Genomic DNA, 19,270 nt, shown 5'->3' on the forward strand with positions numbered 1-19,270 from the left:
CTTACTGACAAAGCTGACAGTATTTTAAAGAAAGCATGAGCACTTTATAACGCTGTGCTGCCTGTCATGTGACCATCGTGTGTGACATTACCACCAGAAAAGATAAATTTTTATGGATATTAGTCACAAAATTGCTTTATTATAGCATATGGTGGTATAAGACATAAATGGTGCTATGATGGTCTGATGGCAGCCTGTGTTTTGTTTTATACACTCAAACACTGAAAGTTGTGAGTCTGAGCACTATTTAAAAGAATATCTTAATGTATATTATAAAATTTCACAATATTGTGATATATATGTAGTTATTTAGTATATTATCACAATTATAGAATAATTTTGTTCCCTAGTAGTAGAATAATATTATTATTAAGACAGCTAAAAGGAAAGATTTATAAACTATAAAGAGTTTTACCTCATGCAAAATTGTCATTTCTTTAATAAGACATTAACTATTTTTTTCTGAGGCCCTCTTAAGTACCTACAAATCCAAAATGTGGCCCTGCAAAGGGTTTAAGTTTGAAACTACTGTTCTAAGTGATCACTTTCTGAGAAGGGATTTCTAACAAACCTTTATTGACTGATCTCAAGAGCCTTATCAGCTGATAAATATGTTATTTAGCAGCAATTAGTGCTGAAGTTTGTCCAGTCAAAACTAAAAATTATATTTGGAATTTTAAATTTAATTTTGTATTCAATAGAAAGCCAGTGCAGCTCCTTTAATACTAGAGAAATATGCACAAAATGGTTACAGCCTGTAAGAATTTGTGCCACTGATTTTTGTACCACTTGCAAAGCCTTAAGCTTATTTTTGCAAATCTCTAACAATACACTACTGCAATAATCAATTGCAAGGGAACACAAAAGATTGAACAGTTGTACAAAACTTAGCCGGAGACAACAGATCTTTTAACCTTCTCAAGATCTGCAGCTCTAGAAATACATACATTTCTAATAGTTTTATGTACTTGTGGATTCATTGAGAGTGAAGAATCCATTATCACTCTCAAGTTATAAATTCTAGCCAGTATTAGAATTGCATCAGCTTCAAATTAGCTATCTAGCACAGGCCTAACTAGATAGCCACAAAATTTGTACTTATGCAATATTCAATTTCAGATGATTACCTTTCATCCAAGAGCATATCATACTTAAATAAAATGTCAATTTGTCAAAAGATGCTGTAGCATGCCCCCTTTGTTGCACTCCTCCCCCGCTACACACACATAAGTAGTATATCTTTCTGCTGCGTCATTCCCACTCCCCACTCCCCAAATATAGGCAGAGGGGCTCATAATAAAAAATTTTTTTTAAAAATGTCTAAAAAGTGGCCTAAATGGGTACTTGGACGATCAAAAAGTCTGATCGTCCATGTACCATAATCAAAGCTGGTTTTAGACGTATCTAAAACCAGCTTAGGCCTTTCCCCTGCCTCTAAACGCACAGAGAGAAAAGAGGCGTTTTTAGAGGAGGGGAAAGGGCGGGCGGTGGGCAGGAGGTGGGAGGTGGGCAGACCTAGACCTAGGCGTGCAGCAGGTATAACCAAAACTTTAGGCAGGTTGCCTAGTCGGCACTTATACGTTTTGACTTAGACCAAGTCAAAACAGGTATAAGTGCGGAAAAGAGGCCGCTGAGCTGATCGTGGCTACTGCGATCAGCTCAGCGGCCACAGCAACCTGCCTACCACCCTACAGCAATGATCGCAGCAGGAGAGATGACTCATCTCCCCTGCCGCGATCCACCCTTCCCCCCCACAACGATCAGGGCAGGAGGGAGCCCAAGCCCTCCTGCCCCGTGACACCCCCAAACCCCTGATGAAGATCGGGGCAAGAAGGAGCCCAAGCCCTCCTGCCCCATGGCACCCCTGAACCCCCGATGAAGATCGGGGCAAGAGGGAGCCCTAGCCCTCTTGCCCCGCGGTACCCACGAACACCCCGACACTATTGTAGCAGGAGGGAGCCCAAGCCCTCCTGCCCTGCGGCACCCCCGAACCCCCGATGAAGATCGAGGCAAGAGGGAGCCCAAGCACTGTTGCCCCGTGGCACTCCCAAATCCCCCCCCCCACACACGATCGGGCAGGAGGGAGCCCAAGCCCTCCTGCCCTCGATGCAAAGACCCCCCTGAACCCCCGATGGCCCCCCTGTCTACCCGTGATCCCCCCCCGCCAACCCTCCCCATACCTTCAAAAATGTTGGTCGGATAGACAGGAGCCAAGCCCGTCCGTCCGACAGGCCAGCCATCCGTTAAATGGCTAGCCTTAGGACCTGATTGGCCCATGTGGCTCAAATCCCGCCCACAGGTGGGGCCTGAGACGCCTGGGCCAACTGGAATAGGCCCAGTAGGCTTAGGCCCCTCCTATGGGTGGGGCCTTAGGCACATGGGGGTCGACAGGGAGGGTCGCGGGGGGCGATTGGGGGTTCGGGGGGCCCTTGTGTCGGGGGAGGGGTTTGGGGGTGCCGCGGAGCAGGAGGGCTTGGGCTCCCTCCTGCCACGATAGTGTCGGGGAGTTCAGGGGTGCCGCGGTGCTAGATCATTGTAGGGGGGGATTCTGTAACCGGTGTTGTTTTTGACAGATACCGGTTACAGAATCCAGCTTTTAGGTGAAGGACTAGCTCCTTCTTCGCCTAAAAGCCCTTGTTTTGGACGTTTGGGACTTAGGCTATTTTTTAGGTTGATTATATGGTGTTAGTGTAGTGGTGGTCTGGGCGTTTAAACAGCTGAACGGAGAGGCAGGCCATTATAAAAACAAAACCTCCTTTTGGGCATTTTTTTTTGATAATGGACATTTTCCCTGCTTCTACTTTCAACGTTTAAGGCCTTAGGCCAAAAGGGGACTTAGACGTTTTTTTTTTATTATGCCCCTCCACGTATCTTGGGTTTTAGCCAGGTACTAGTGACCTGGATTGGCCACCGTGAGAACGGGCCACTAGGCTTAATGGACCATTGGTCTGACCCAGTAAGGCTATTCTTATGTCTTGATTTTTTTCAGCACATATAGTCAACTTGCCCCACCCCCCACCCCCCGCCACACACACACAAACATCCAGTATCTCTCTCTGCTGACCCCTCCCCCTCACATACATACACAGCCACAAAGGGGCTCATTTTCAAAGCACTTAGACATGTGGAGGGGCAAAATTGAAAGGGACGTCTAAGTCCATTTGTGTCTAAGTTGCAAGTCGTCCAAAGTAAAAAATACGTGCAAAATTTTTTTGTTTCGAAAATCGACTATTTATACGTCCTGGCGATCGTCCAAGCGACTAAATCGTCCATCTTTATACCATATTTCCGTCCAACTTTTCGTCCAAGTCAAAAACGCCTTGAACAAGCCCTGTTGGGACGTGGGAGGGGTCTGCAAAATTATGGACTGAATACCCAGAAATGGCACCTAAATAGTGGGGTACCTTACAGGGCACTTCTGTGAACTTCACAAAAAGAGTGCCATGTCTTCTCCTCACTACAGCTCCCTTATAGGACATGGTGAGCCCACCAAACCACCTCCAGAATCCTCTAGACCCACTTATCTACCACCCCAATAACCCTCATGGCTGCAGGAGCCACTTATATGCCAGTACAAAAGGGTTTTGGGGGTGTATAGGGGAGTGCACATGTTTAATATCAATGCAGTGATTACAGAGGCTTGTGGGCATGGGTCCTCCTTTGCATGAGTCCCTAACCCACCCCCAAGATGGCTTAAGCCGCCTCTGTGCTGAACGACTAGGCTTTCCTAAGCCAGGTGGCCAGGTGATGATGGTCTAGAGGCTGAATTTTAAAGGTGTGATTAATATTTTTATAGGGGGGGGTCGGGGATAACTGGGGTAGTGTGTGTGGGTCTATTTTATGTGTTTACAGTGCTTATCTGGTGACTTTAGGTGGGTTTTTGTGACTTAGACTATGTTTTACATGGTCTAAGTCACAACGTCCAAGTTCCATCGGTTATACGTGCTATACGACTAAGTCCAAACCTTTTTTAAAACTAGCTACATTAACTGTTCTTACCATATCCTCAACTTGTTCCAGAACTTAACTATTCTCTCAATAAAAATAATATTTCCTCCTATTGGTTTAAAAAGTATTACTCTGTAACTTTATTGAGTGTCCCCTAGTCTTTGTAAATCTTGATGCAGTAAAATATTGATCCACTTGTACCTGTTCTACACCATTCAGGAGAAAATGGCGGAAGCACTGATAAAAGAAAACATCGATGAACATTTTGAAAGAAATGAACTTCTGATAACCAGCCAACATGGTTTCTGCAAGGGGAGATCATGCCGAACGAACTTATTGCACTTCGAAGGAATTAACAAACGGATGGACAGAGGAGACCCCTTAGACATCATATATCTAGATTTCCAAAAAGCCTTTGACAAGGTGCCCCATGAACGTCTACTCTGGAAACTGAAGAACCATGGGGTGGAAGGAGACGTACATAGATGGATCAGAAACTGGTTGGCGGGTAGGAAACAGAGGGTAGGGCCACTACTCGGACTGGAGGAGGGTCACGAGTGGTGTTCCGCAGGGCTCGGTGCTTGGGCCGCTGCTATTTAATATATTCATAAATGATTTAGAAACAGGGACGAAGTGTGAGATAATAAAATTTGCGGTGACACCAAACTATTTAGTGGAGCTCGGACTAAAGAGGACTGCGAAGAATTGCAAAGGGACTTGAACAAACTAGGGGAATGGGCGACGAGATGGCAGATGAAGTTCAACGTTGAGAAATGTATTATATGTGGGAAGCAGAAACCCGAGGTATAACTATACGATGGGAGGGATGTTATTGATGAGAGTACCCAAGAAAGGGACTTGGGGGTAATGGTGGACATGACAATGAAGCCGACGGCACAGTGCGCAGCAGCCGCTAAGAAGGCAAATAGAATGCTAGGCATAATCAAGAAGGGTATTACAACCAGAACGAAAGAAGTTATCCTGCTGTTGTATCGGGCGATGGTGCGTCCGCATCTGGAGTACTACGTCTAATATTGGTCGCTGTACCTTAGGAAGAATATGGCAATACTCGAGAGGGTTCAGAGGAGAGTGACACGTCTGATAAAAGGTATGGAAAACCTTTCATACGCTGAGAGATTGGAGAAACTAGATCTCTTTTCCCTGGAGAAGAGGAGACTTAGAGGGGCTATGATAGAGACTTACAAGATCATGAAGGGCATAGAGAGAGAGAGGGACAGATTCTTCAAACTCTCAAAAAATAAAAGAACAAGAGGGCATTCGGAAAAGTTGAAAGGGGACAGATTCAAAACGAATGCTAGGAAGTTCTTCTTTACCCAATGTGTGGTGGACACCTGGAATGCGCTTCCAGAGGACATAATAGGGCAGAGTCGATACTGGTTTTCAAGAAAGGATTGGACAATTTCCTGCTGGAAAAGGGGATAGAGGGGTATAGATAGAGGATTACTGCACAGGTCCTGGATCTGTTGGGCCGCCACGTGAGCGGACTGCTGGGCACGATGGACCTCAGGTTTGACCCAGCGGAGGCATTGCTTATGTTCTTATAGACTTCAATCATATCTCCCAATAGCCATCTCTTTTCCAAGCTGAAGAGCCCTAACCTCTGTAGTCTTTCCTCATGCAAGAGGAGTTCCATCCCCTTTATCATCTTGGTCACTCTTCTTTTAATTTTTTCTACGATGCATTTTAGAGCACAAAATTCTCAACATATATGATAAATTTTTTAAATGTGAAAACTGTTTTTATTAGAGAAAGCAATCAATGAAGCATACAAAAGTATACAGATCGCAATACAATTGCAAAGAATAAAACTGGGAACCCATCTCCAAATCCCTGATAAATTGTTTTTAATCTTTCCCAATAATAAATAGAACTTCATAATCTCTACCTTGTCCTGTCTGTTTTAAATAGATCATCAGCTCTGTTGAGAAGGGATTGGCTTTTATGTGTATCTGGGCAGTGCTGCTTACATCTAGTGGGGCTAAAGAAATGATTAATACTAATAGTAGAGAGGATTTTCATCTGTGTTGTATAATAACACTTTCATATTTGTATTAGGAAGATAATATTTGTATTCTTTTCAATATATCCTCAGAGATCAAGACAAAACCTAAAGCAACAGGTCTCCTACCAACAGGTAAAAATTTTTCCTATTTTCTTGCTCAATATTTAAAGCAACAAATTTTACTGGTATCAATAATCTATAATAATAATACCTTAGTTAGCGCATGTGCGATTGAAACTCTGTGCCACATTAAAACATATGCACAGTACAATAGAACCTCCGAGCAGGGAAGCGTCTCAGCGCACGATATGCTGTCAGGGGGAATGGAGAGGGAGTTCTATGGAAGTGAAAATAGGGAAGGTAAAAGAGGAAATGGGAGCCTGAATATGGGGGTAAGACAAGAAAAATAGCCATTCTGGATTTCATTGGACAAATGGGTGCTGGACATCAGAAGAGAGGGACTTCAGAGGCAAAAGGGCTCAAATAGGAGAAGAGAACTAAGGGCTGAAAAAAAGAGGTAGGTGGGAGAAAGGGGCTGGAGCTGGGGGTCGGTATTGTAAAAAGGGGACATGTTAGAGAAAGGAGCTGGGAGCTGACAATGGGGAAATGTAAGAGAAGGGGGCTGGGGCCAGAAAAGGGGAAATGTGTGAGAAGGAGGCTGCAAAAGGGACATGTGAGAAAAGAGGGCTGGGGCTGGAAAAAAAGGGAAAAGATGGGAGAAGGGGGCTGGGGGGGACTAAAAAGGGGTTTGGAGCTGGGGCTGGGACTGAAGCTAGGGGCTAAAAAGGGGGCATGAGGGCTGAAGATAGGAGCTGAAAGAATAAGTGAAGATGCAGAAGCAAAGGTTGATGGGCAAAGGGGGAATGGAGAGGGAGTTCTATGGAGGTGAAGGACACATTTTTAAGTTGGTGAAAAAAGGTGGAAATAGGGAAGGTAAAAGGGGAAATGGGAGCCTGAATATGGGGGTAATACATAAGAAGAATAACCATACTGGATCAGACTAATCTATTCTAGCACCCGTTAATGTAATGGGCTTAAACACCTAGTACATATATAGTTTAGATAAAATAATAGGGCACCATCATGAATGTGAATCCTTAGGATACAGAGACCAGAATGAGACATTTAGCTGCAGAAAAGACAGCAATTGAAAAATATAAAATTTCTTTAATGATGATCACTGGATTGCCTATAAAAAAGATCATCCTTTCCATGCTGCTGTACTTTGGACCATAGTAGGGCATCCTCAGCACATGAAATGTCATAGAAATAATGAAGGACTAAGAGGCTATTGTATATCATGCAAGTACATATTTGCCTAATGGGATGTAAGAAGCACAGAAGTTGGTATTCAAAAGCATTCTATAGACTGCATCAGGTGCCGATTACATTAGTGCTTTCCTTTAAATTTCCTAGTTTGCTAAATAGATACATTTTGTACTTCTAAGTACTTCTGGGGAGTGTGTGGCGCAGTGGTTAAAGCTACAGCCTCAGCACCCTGGGGTTGTGGGTTCAAACCCACGCTGCTCCTTGTGACCCTGGGCAAGTCACTTAATCCTCCCATTGCCCCAGGTACATTAGGTAGATTGTGAGCCTGCCGGGACAGACAGGGAAAAATGATTGAGTACCTGAATAAATTCATGTAAAACCGTTCTGAACTCTCCTGGGAGAACGGTATTGAATAAATTAAAAATTAAAAAAAATATGTAGCCAAAATATGTCTATCAGTGGTGTTGCTACAGGTGACCTAGGTAGGCACAGGTCCACCCAGTTGCAACGCTTCACTCCCCTCTCTTCCTCCTGTCCTCCAGCAGCCCAGTATCTGCCCCCCTCTCTAAATCCACCCTGTTTCCTCCCTGGTGTACCTTAGAGGCAAAACAAAAGGCACAATGGAGAGTCATGAAGTAATAAATTCTTTCAAAGCTCTTTATTAGTGTAATTCATATATGGGACTCAACACAAGTTGTGTTTTAGCTTTCCTGCCTTCATCAGGGGTCCATATCTAAAAAGTGATAAGATAAGCAATCATAAAATTAACAATAAATGAAAATTAAAAATTTATTTTTGTTAAAAAAATACATGTTTAAAAGAGGCTTCTTACCAGATACCTATATAAGTTTTGTACAAGAATGAGTAAAGAGCTCCCATTGAAGCAACTCAAAAGTAAATATCAATACTGATATAAAACACATGAATAAAATTAAATGAAAATTAATGCATAATCCCATTATATGCATAAAGGGCCAAGTTCTATAAACAGTGTCTCAATTGTAGATGGCCTACTGCTATCTAACCAGCCAATCGGGATGCATGTTTTCTTAAAAAAAAACAAAAAAAACCCCAACAAATCGAGGCAGGCCGCCTACACTGTAGGTGTCTGTCGTGGGTGCAGCAAGGCGCCTAGGCTGGGTGTGGGCATAGTTTTGTCCAGAAGTGGCTTTAAGTGAGCTTAAGCTGCCCTAGGCTTCTCCCTAGGGCTGTGATAGACACCTGAAATGTAGGCCATTGAAATGCTGGCCTACATTTCAAATAGACGCGGCCATTAAACTGATTGTGGCAAGAAATCTCCCTGCCACAGTCAACTCCCAAACCCTACCACAAGTCAGCCAGCAGGAGGCATGCCCACTCCCTCCTGCAAACCCTGAAATAATCCCTGACAGGAGGGATACTCAATCCCTCCTGCCGCAAACCCCAAAACAATCCCCGGCAGGAGGGATGCCCACTCCCTCCTGCCGGCACCCTCGAAACAATCCCCAGCAGCCCCTGCTGGCACCCCCGCAACATCCCCAGCAGGAGGGATGTCCCCCAAACACATGACCCCCGAATACCACCCAAAACCCACCTGGACTCCCGCGTACCTTTATCTGCAAGGCTGGCCAGAGGGCCCACCTTTTCAGAACAGCAGGCCTTCTCCTTTCTGGTGCATCCTGGGATGCCCCGGGGAGGGCCTGATTGGCCTATAGGAGGGGCTTTAGGCACCTGGGTCAACCGGAGTTTTAGAGATGCACTGGGAGTGGCCTAAGACTCATATTGGCCAGATCCCTAAGGTTACTCCCATGGGCAGAATACACTGGGAAGGAGGCCTAAGACTCTGGTTGGCCCAGGTGCCTAAAGCTCCTCCTATGGGAGAGGCCTTAGACACCCGGGTAAATCAGGGCCTTAGGCATCTCCCCTTTGCATCCTGAGGAAGGCCTGCTATTCTGAAGAGGCGGGTCTTCCGGCCAGAGGGAGTAGGCATCCCTCTGGCCGGCCTTGTGGATAAAGGTACAGGGGGCATCAAGGTGGGTTTTGGAGATGGTGTTCGTGAAGTCATGTGTTGGGGGGGGGGGGTGCCGGCAAGAAGGAGTGGGCATCCCTCCTGCTGGGGATGTTAGGGGGTGCCAGCAGGCAGGATTGGGCATCCCTCGTGACGGAGAATGTTTGGGGTGGCAAGGGAGGTGTGATGTTAAAGGATGCACAGGACCACAAGGTGGATGTGGTTCATAGGAGTCAATCAGAAGTGCTAGCTTTGGGGATCAAAGCTGGTGCAGCAGTCTCATTTGTGCAATGTGTCTGCCACACCAGATTTTGGCAGAGTCCTGTGGCAGAGGATGACCTATGCTAGAGGGGGTAGATTATGTTGTGGATGTCCTCTATGATATCATCAGAGTCATGGGCAAGATGTCAACGTATGATGTTTCTATCTGTGGGATGCTCTGGATCAGGCAGTGGGTGGCCTCCAAGGCCACCTTAAGCAGACTACCTTTTAAAGGGCAGATGCTATTTGGTAAGGCTTGGATGACCTCTTGGCCAATGTGAAAGATTGTCGTCCTAAGGCTCTATCAGACAGCAGACCTTGAAGCTCAAAGCTGGGAGAGGCAGAGGCAATTTATGTTTCTCACAATTTTCCTGCCAGTATTACACAGGTGCCTCCACTCAGAGACTTTATCAGGGTTCTTTTTCTGTCTCCATTTTGAATGGGCAGAACTTGGCCCATTTGTCTTACAAAGCCAGTAAAAGATATACAGTGTACCTCGGTTTACGAGTGCACCGGTTTGCGAGTGTTTTGCAAGACAAGCAAAACATTCGCAAAATTGGCGCCTCGGAAACCGAGCGTGGCTCGATTTATGAGCCCCCCCCCTGCGATCTGGCACCCTCACCCCCCGCTGCGATCCGGCAACCCCCCGCCACGATTTCGCCTCGGCACTGGCACTGGCATCAGCATGTCCTGTGCGTTGGTGCCGGTGCCCGAAGATCGGCCTCCTCTTCTCTGCTGGGCCTTGAGCATCTGCGCATGCTCAAGGCCTGCGAGTTCACGAGAATCTCGGAGAGAACATGAACTCGCAGGCCTTGAGCATGCGCAGATGCTCAAGGCCCAGCACAGAAGAGGAGGCCGATCTTCGGGCACCGGTACCAACGCACCGGACATGCTGGTGCCGAGGCGAAGTTGAAAGTAAGAAGCGGGTTCGGGTGGGTCTGGAAGACTTCAGGTCGCGGCAGGGGGGTGCCTGATCGCGGGGGGGGGGGAATGTATCAAAGCAAGTTTCCATTATTTCCTGTGGGGAAACTCGCTTTGATATACAAGTATTTTGGTTTACGAGCATGCTTCTGGAACGAATTATGCTCGTAAACCAAGGTACCACTGTACTTTTAGAGGAGACCTTTGCCTTTGAAGTGGAGGAGAAGGATCCTCCTCTGAACTCCTCTGGGTAGAGATATCTGAGTCAGACTCCTCAAAATACTTCTTCCTATGTGAATCAGAGGAACATAAGAACATAAAAATTGCCACTGCTGGGTCAGACCAGTGGTCCATCGTGCCCAGCAGTCCGCTCCCATGACAGCCCTTAGGTCAAAGACCAGTGCCCTAACTGAGACTAGCCTTACCTGTGTACGTTCTGGTTCAGCAGGAACTTATCTAACTTTGTCTTGAATCTCTGGAGGGTGTTTTCCCCTATAACAGCCTCCAGAAGAGCGTTCCAGTTTTCTACCACTCTCTGGATGAAGAAGAACTTCCTTATGTTTGTACGGAATCTATCCCCTTTTAACTTTAGAGTGCCCTCTCGTTCTCTCTACCTTGGAGAGGATGAACAACCTGTCTTTATCTACTAAGTCTATTCCCTTTTCAAGGGAGAAGAGGCCCAGTTTCTCTAATCTCTCACTATATGGCAACTCCTCCAGCCCCTTAACCATTTTAGTCGCTCTTCTCTGGACCCTTTCGAGTAGTATTGTGTCCTTTTTCATATACAGTGACCGGTGCTGGGTGTAGTATTCCAGGTGTGTGGCGTACCATGGCCCGGTACAAGGGCATGATAACCTTCTCTGATCTGTTAGTGATCCCCCTTCTTAATCATTCCTAGCATTCTGTTCACCCTTTTTGCCACTACCACACATTGCGCGGACAGCTTCATTGACTTGTCAACCAGTACTCCTAAGTCTCTTTCCAGGGGGGTCTCTACAAGTACTGCACTGGACATCTGTATTCGTGCATAAGATTTTTGTTACTGACATGCATCACCTTACACTTACCCACGTTAAACCTCATTTGCCATGTCTCTGCCCATTTCTCGACCGTATTTATGTCATGTTGCAGGTCTTTGCAATCCTTCTGCATCTTCACTACTCTGAATAACTTGGTATGGGTCTGCAAATTTAATCACCTCGCTCATTGTACCAATTTCCAGGTTGTTTATAAATATGTTGAAGAGCACGGGTCCAAGCACCCAACCCTGTGGCACTCCACTCGTGACGCTTTTCCTGGCTGAGTATTGTCCATTTACCTCCACTCTCTGTTTCCTATCCACCAGCCAGGTTTTAATCCACGTGAGTATTTCACTCTTGATTCCATGGCTTGCAATTTTTCGAAGTAGTCATTCATGCGGGACCTTATCGAACGCCTTCTGAAAATCTAGATATACAATGTCGACCAGGTCACCCTTGTCTATCAAGAAGTGCATCAAATGTGTCAAGAGGATCATTGTCCATGCGTTGAGGAGCTTCAAGGTAGGGGTCGATGCAGTGACTCAGGAGACAATGTTTCTGTCAATGATGACAATGTATTGAATGGGTCCATGCCAAACCCAGTGCTCGACAACGAGCAGGGGTGCGTGATCTCCTCCTCAATCAACACTGGGCTGAAAGAGGCATGATCACCTTTAAAGTCTGTGAAGACTGCATCAGCAGTAGCCCAAAGAGCTCTTGTTTGAGCACAGCCTGGTCCTCCTACTGGAGATTCAATGCTTGCACTGGAAGAGAAATCAGTGTGGAAGCAGTCTGCGGTTCTGGTTGTCTGAGCATGGGATACCTCGATTAGAGAATGACACGGGGAGCGATCCCCGCAGCGAACCGCTGCGTGGCTGCGGTTTGGCTGCGGGTTATGGTGACCTCATTAGCAAATCGCCGCAGACGCGGGGACAAATCCTTTCACCGCCCGCAAAAACGGTGAATAGATTTGTCCCCGCAGGCCAATGTCCCCCCTTCTAGGAACCGCTATTTACCTGTGTTTCACCTGCACGTTGCCGCATTGACTCCGCCCCCCAATATACTGGCTCCTCATTTGTCAGCTCAACCCTTCCTGCCAATAGAACCCGCCCCCCCCCCCCCCGACGATCGCCGGCAGGAAGGTGCTCAGCCCTTCATGCCGACAGAACCAGCCCTCCCCGACGATCGCAGCAGGAGGATATCCAACCCCTCCTGCCAGCTCCCCAACAGCCCCCCTATGATCACTGGTAGGAGGGTGCCCAACCCCTCCTGCCGGCCCCCCCAACGGCCCCCTATATCGCCAATAGGAGGGTGCCCAACCCCTCCTGCCGGACCCTCCCCCAACAAACCCCGCCATCCCGAAACACCACCCTTAGTCTTACTTTCCAAGTTGGACCGGACAGCTCCTCGCTCGTCTGGCCAGCAGGCCTGCCTCCGTCCAAATGAGGCGGGCCCGCCCCTCCCCTCCCCTGCCTAACCCACAGGATCCTAGGGCCTGATTGGCCCAAGCACCTAAGGCCCCTCCTATAGCGGGAGTGGCTTTAGGTGCCTAGACCAATCAGGCCCTAGGATCCTGTGGGTTGGGCAGGGTAGGGGCGGGCCCGCCTCATTTGGACGGAGGCAAGCCTGCTGGCCATACGTGTGAGGAGCCGTCCGGTCCAACTTGGAAAGTAAGACTAAGGGGGTTCTGGGGTGGGAGGGTTCGTTGGGGGGGGGTCCAGCAGGAGGGGTTGGGTACCCTCCTGCCGGCGATCTTAGGGGAGGCCATTGGGAGGACCGGCAGGAGGGGTTGGGTACCCTTCTGCTGCGATTGTCGGGAGGGCCGTTGGGGGGGGGTCTACAGGAGGGGTTGGGTGCCCTCCTGCCGTGATCGCTGGGGGGAGGGGAGACTTGCAGCTGTAGCCGCGGTCACTATGCTAATCACGATTAGCATAGTGACCGCGATTAGGTACACGATTTGGTACACGATTAGGTACACGATTTGCCGCGATTAGGTACAGCGGCCGCGTCTACTTACCATGTAGGCTAACATTGTAAGCATTAAAAGTACGTCGTGTTTGTTTTTGTATAGTTAACTAATATTTAACTAAGTTTTAAAGTTTTAAAGAATGTTTCCTATATACGTAAATAAAGAAAAGTATTTAAAATCGTACCCGTTTGAGGCTTTTATATATGCAGCGGTGACGGTGACGGGGCGGTGAATGGGGTTGCAGTGGCGGTGACGGGGCGGTGAATGGGGTGGCAGTGGCGGTGACGGGGCGGTGAAGGGAATGGCGGTGACGGGGCGGTGCAGAGGATGGTGAGACGGGGACGGGGCGGTGACAGGGACCAATTTTTTCACCGTGTCATTCTCTAACCTCGATGTCAAGGCAAGCCTGGGAGGAGACATGATCTGCAGTAAAGGAGAGAAATCCACTGTGTGTCAATGTTTATGTGTTGAGGAGGTGGACGTCTGGAAGGACGCTACACTGAACGTAGAAGGGGATGAATGTTTATGCTTCTTAGCTTTCTTATGTGAAGCGTCCCTCGATTAGATGAGGCATGGACAAAGATAATGTCAAGTCCTGTCTCTGAAATGGTCAACACTTTATGCATCATTGGTGCACAAGGTGCCAATACTGATGCCAATGTTGATGTAGATTGAGTATCAGATCCTGAATCCGCTGCCATGATCGATGTCAATCCTTAATCAAAACATTTTTTCGCACTGGATCTTTCGGGCTTTGAGTGATCTCTTTTGCATACACAGACAGAAATCATAACGAATGTCCCTATGTTGAGGACCCCAGACACTGAATACACCAACTGTGGAGATCACAGCCTGAAATGTACATTGAGTACATTTCTTGAAGCCACTCAGCACTCTCTTTGACATGGAGGGGAAAAATGGCTGATGTGAAGTCAAAGGGCTTGATGTCTTGGGGATCTTGAGTGAAAAGTATACTGAAAAACACCAATACTCCCCGGGAGAAAAAAGGGCCTTAAAGTGTCCCAAAGGCCAAAAATTGACAGACATTTGATAAAATTCAGTAAAAGTAGTGAACAATTATAAAAATGAAGAATTATGAAGAAAACAAGAAAAAAAAATATCAGGAAGGCACCAAAAATCTTCAAAAGTTTGATGCACTGAGGAGATACTGAAAACACAGCTTCTCAGTTCTGAGGAAAACTTAGAACTGATAGTCCCACATGCTGATGTCAGACAAGAAGGCACCTGCATGTGTGTGGCATGGGCATTGCTTAAAGATTTAAAGTGACAGTGTACTTGATAGTGTCTGTACTGGGTTCCAGGGATGTCACCCATATGTGAGAATATTATACCTGTTTGTCCTCTTTCCACATCTGTGAGCTCACTTTTACATCAGGTCTAAGGCTGGTGTAACTGTGGTATCTAGATTTATGCTGTTCCAATTCCAGGCTATGCTAGTATTCTATAATGGAATCTGCCCTGATGCTATTATAGAATAAGGTCTCATCACACGGCACAAGGATTTGAATCATTCAATTATTTCTTCTGACACTGAATCATTTAATTATGTCTTCTGACACCTACCAATAATTTCAGCATGCTTTAAAAACATATCTTTTATTAAACCTTATGGAAATTAGGTAATTTTGCTTACTGTATTCACCTTGTAAATTCTTAATCTTTTGTGAACCACATAGAACTTAACGGTTTTGTGGTATAAAAGTGAGTTTTATGTTATGTTTATGTCAGGGCATCTAAAAGGAGACATATAATTATAGAATTACTATCATATGTCAGGTAACACTATATAAATGAGAAGTAATAGATAATAAGAGAGGTATCATAGAAACATAGAAAAAAGCAGCAGAAAAGGGCTATAGCCCACCAAGTCTGCCCATTCCAAGTATCCCCTCCCCTGAATTTACTCCTTTAAAGATCCCACGTGAGTATCCCATTTTCTCTTAAAATCCGTCACGCTGCTGACCTTATCACCTGGAGTGGGAGTCTTTTCCAATGATCCACTACTCTTTCGGTGAAGAAGTACTTCCTGGAATCGCCATGAAACTTCCCTCCCCTGATTTTCAGCGGATGCCCTCTGGTGGTCGAGGGTCCCATGAGCCAGAAGATATCATCTTCTGACTCGATGCGTCCTGTGATGTACTTATACGTACCCAAAATTTGAATTAAGCAGTAATGGAGTTTTACTAAATCACAGATATACATTGCAACTCTTAGATTACCTTGTTGACAGCAGTTATGTAGTCTTTTATTTCTAATGGTTTTGTGCTGTTTTTATAATTTTAGGTAAACGTCAAAAGAAGATACCAGAGAAGAAAACAGGGAACAAAGGTAAAGTTCATTCTTTAGCAACTCTCTAGACTTGGGTTATATCTCATCATGACCAGCAGGTGGAGACTGAGACAAAACTTTGGAATAGTACATATCATGTGATTCCTCCCTAATTACCTCAATCTTCTCTCAGTCTCCAGCAGGTATAGTGAGCTGTACCCATCTCCCTTGGTAGGGTTGTTGGAATTTGTTTAGGTCTTATGTCCCCTTTTTAGTGCCAGATTGAGCTTGGGTGAGTCCTGTTTGGGAGTCTATCTGACCTCGGGGGTGTCCCTCCCCCCCTTTCCTCCAGTTCCCTAACATTTTTTTTAGAGGTGCCTCAGCAGTAAGCCTTGACCCCTAATTCAAGCAAAGCATACTGCTTTGAGAGCCAGTGGAGTCTGTTCTGTGAAGAAAAAAAAAAATACTGAGGTAGTGCCAGTCTGAAGGGTTGCTTTCCCTTTAAATATGCTGCAAATTACTGTATTTTTCAACTAACTGGAACTTTTCTTTTAGCTAGGTCACGTATGGAGCAATTAAGCACTTCTCAGGGGAAGAGGTGCTCAATTTGGTCCAGACGCGAGGCACTCACGGCTGGCCTGAAAACAGCTGTTTGGGCCATTGCGGTGGAGGAGCCTCGTCGGCAGCAGGTGCTGGCGTCCAGGGCTTCCCGCTGCTAGTGCCTCGTGAGCTGGCAGAGGTTTGCAGGGAACCCCGGTCTTCCCCTGCCGCCCACGGAGGGATATCCTGTCAGCTGTTTTCTTTCACAGCTAAAATATTTTTTGTAATAACCATGAAAAATAAATGGTCATAATAGAAACAGGCACTGAAAATTTTCTTTTATTGAACCTCATATATGTAACCATTAATCCAAACATAACATAAATAAGAACTTAAGAAGTTGCCTCCACTGGGTCAGACCAGAGGTCCATCGTGCCCAGCAGTCCGCTCCCGTGGTGGCCCATCAGGTCCATGACCTGCGACGTGGTTTCTGACTATTCCTATAACCTATCTCTACTTCTATCTGTACCCCTCAATCCCCTTTTTTTTTTTAGGAACCTATCTAGACCCTCCTTGAACCCCTGTAGCGTGCTCTGGCCTATCACAGCCTCCGGGAGCGCGTTCCATGTGTCCACCACCCTCTGAGTGAAAAAGAACTTCCTAGCATTTGTTCTAAACCTGTCCTTTTTCAATTTCTCCGAGTGCCCCCTTGTACTTGTGGCTCCCCACAGCCTGAAGAATTTGTCCCTGTCTACCTTCTCTATGCCCTTCATGATTTTGAAGGTTTCTATCATGTCTCCTCTAAGTCTCCGCTTTTCCAGGGAGAATAGCCCCAGCATTTCTAATCTGTCAGCGTATGAGAAGTTTTCCATACCTTTTATCAGTTTTGTCGCTCTTCTCTGGACTCCCTCAAGTACCGCCATGTCCTTTTTGAGGTACGGCGACCAGTACTGGACACAGTACTCCAGATGTGGGCGCACCATTGCCCGATACAGCGGCAAAATGACTTCCTTCGTCCTGGTCGTGATACCTTTTTTGATGATACCCAACATTCTGTTCGCTTTCTTTGAGGCTGTCGCACACTGTGCTGATGCTTTCAATGTTGTGTCCACCATCACCCCCAGGTCTCTTTCAAGGTTGCTCACCCCCAGCAATGATCCCCCCATTTTATAGTTGAACATCGGGTTCTTTTTCCCTACAGGCATGACTTTGCATTTCTCAGTGTTAAAACTCATTTGCCATTTTCTTGGCCAGTCTTCCAATCTCGTTAAGTCCCTTTGCAGGTCTTCACAGTCTTCCTTGGTTCTAACCCTGCTGTAGAGTTTGGTATCGTCCGCAAATTTAATAACCTCACAGTTCGTCCCTGTCTCCAAGTTGTTAATAAATATATTGAACAGGAGCAGTCCCAGCACCGACCCCTGTGGGACTCCACTCGTGACCCATTGCCATTCTGAGTAATGGCCCTTTACTCCAACCTTTGTTTCCTTCCTGTCAGCCAGTGTTTGATCCATCGGTGGATATCCCCTTCCACCCCGTGGTTCCACAGCTTCTTAAGCAACCGTTCAGGGGTACCTTGTCGAAGGCTTTTTGGAAGTCAAGGTAAATTATGTCTGATTTGTCATGATATCAGAAGTACATATGGAGTAGTTGCAGGTGTTGCTTGGGACAGTTCTGATTGTGTTAGTTCGGTTTTATGTGTTTTTGAAAAGAAGGGTTTTTATTTCTTTTTTGAAGGTTTTGTAGTCTGTGGTCGAGGTCAATAGGTTGTAGAGTTGGGGGTCGAGTGTTAGGAGGTTGTCGAACAGTTATTTTTCTTTTGACGATTTTGATTGGAGGGTGTGTGAATGGTGCGTGAGTTCTCCTATGTCTGGTTGAAGTGGATTTAATTATTTAGCTGAAGAAATTAGTAAACCCCCCCCCCCATTCCACACACATTAATTCTCTTCCATTTTTGTTCCCATTCTAAAAAAACACTGATAAGTTCCCAGAAAAAAAATACATTAAAATAAGAAGTGAAAACAAAGGCCCCTACAGATGAGAACATAACATAAGAATAGCCTAACTGGGTCAGACCAATGGTCCATCATGCCCAATAGCCCATTCTCATGGTAACCAATCCAGGTCATTAGTACCTGGTCAAAACCCAAAGAGTAGCAACATTCCATGCCACCGATCCAGGGCAAGCAGACACTTCCCCCATGTCTTAATAACAGACTATGGACTTTTCCTCCAGGAATTTGTCCAAACCTTTCTTAAAATCAGCAATGCTATCTGCTTTTACCATAACTTCTGGCCACTTCATTTTTAAGCTTAGTTCTTTCCTTCCAAACAGAGACCTTGCTAGATGTCAAATACAGAAAGAACAAAGTAACTTCACAAGGACTTAGCTGTGCAGGAAATGTGAATCTCCTTATACACCCACCATATAGTGCAAAAATGTGCAAAGATCTGTTTTTTTCTTTCGATCACTACATAGTCTAATGCCACACAAGCAGCGCTGTTACAAACATATTCTGAAGGTCAATTCTAAGGTTAACAAAGTTTCCTTCCTTGGACCACAAGGAGATACTGACAAACATTACATTACATTACATTAGTGATTTCTATTCCGCTTGTGCCTTGCGGTTCTAAGCGGATTACAAGTTAGAAGACTGGACATTTCCAGTAGCATTGCAGTACATATAATCAAGAATGCGTTAAGTTACAATTGTTGTTCTGGACTTTTCCAGGATAAATTGGTAGTAGATTGTAGATAGTGATAGGTTGTTTAGATGAATAGAGATAATATTGTCCGGATTCTGCTGTTTAGACGAATAGAACAAACCATTAGAAGAGATCCCAAAACAACTACCCATAGAAACATAGAAAGATGACGGCAGAAAAGGGCTATAGCCCACCAAGTCTGCCCACTCTACTGACCCACCCCATCAAGTCTGAGTGCCTTACTAGGCCTCTGTAGGGATCTCACGTAGATGTCCCATTTATTCTTAAAGTCAAGCACGCTGTTGGCCTTGGCCACCTGCTCCGGAAGCTTATTCCAGTGC

General features: G+C 45.9%; 1 protein-coding gene across 3 annotated transcripts in view; it reads left to right on the forward strand.

The window, feature by feature from the left end:
* The window catches only part of COCH (cochlin), a 179,234-nt gene that overhangs the window by 60,020 nt on the left and 99,944 nt on the right, over positions 1-19,270 (forward strand). For 2 of the 3 annotated variants that reach the window (XM_033953042.1, XM_033953041.1), the window contains exons 6-7: positions 6,062-6,103; positions 15,702-15,746. In XM_033953042.1, coding sequence (XP_033808933.1) covers positions 6,062-6,103; positions 15,702-15,746 — 87 coding nt within the window. The remainder of the gene's footprint in view (positions 1-6,061; positions 6,104-15,701; positions 15,747-19,270) is intronic. The other variant, XM_033953043.1, reaches the window with a different exon arrangement.

This window comes from Geotrypetes seraphini, chromosome 7 (assembly GCF_902459505.1).
Source record: "Geotrypetes seraphini chromosome 7, aGeoSer1.1, whole genome shotgun sequence".
Taxonomy (NCBI): domain Eukaryota; kingdom Metazoa; phylum Chordata; class Amphibia; order Gymnophiona; family Dermophiidae; genus Geotrypetes; species Geotrypetes seraphini.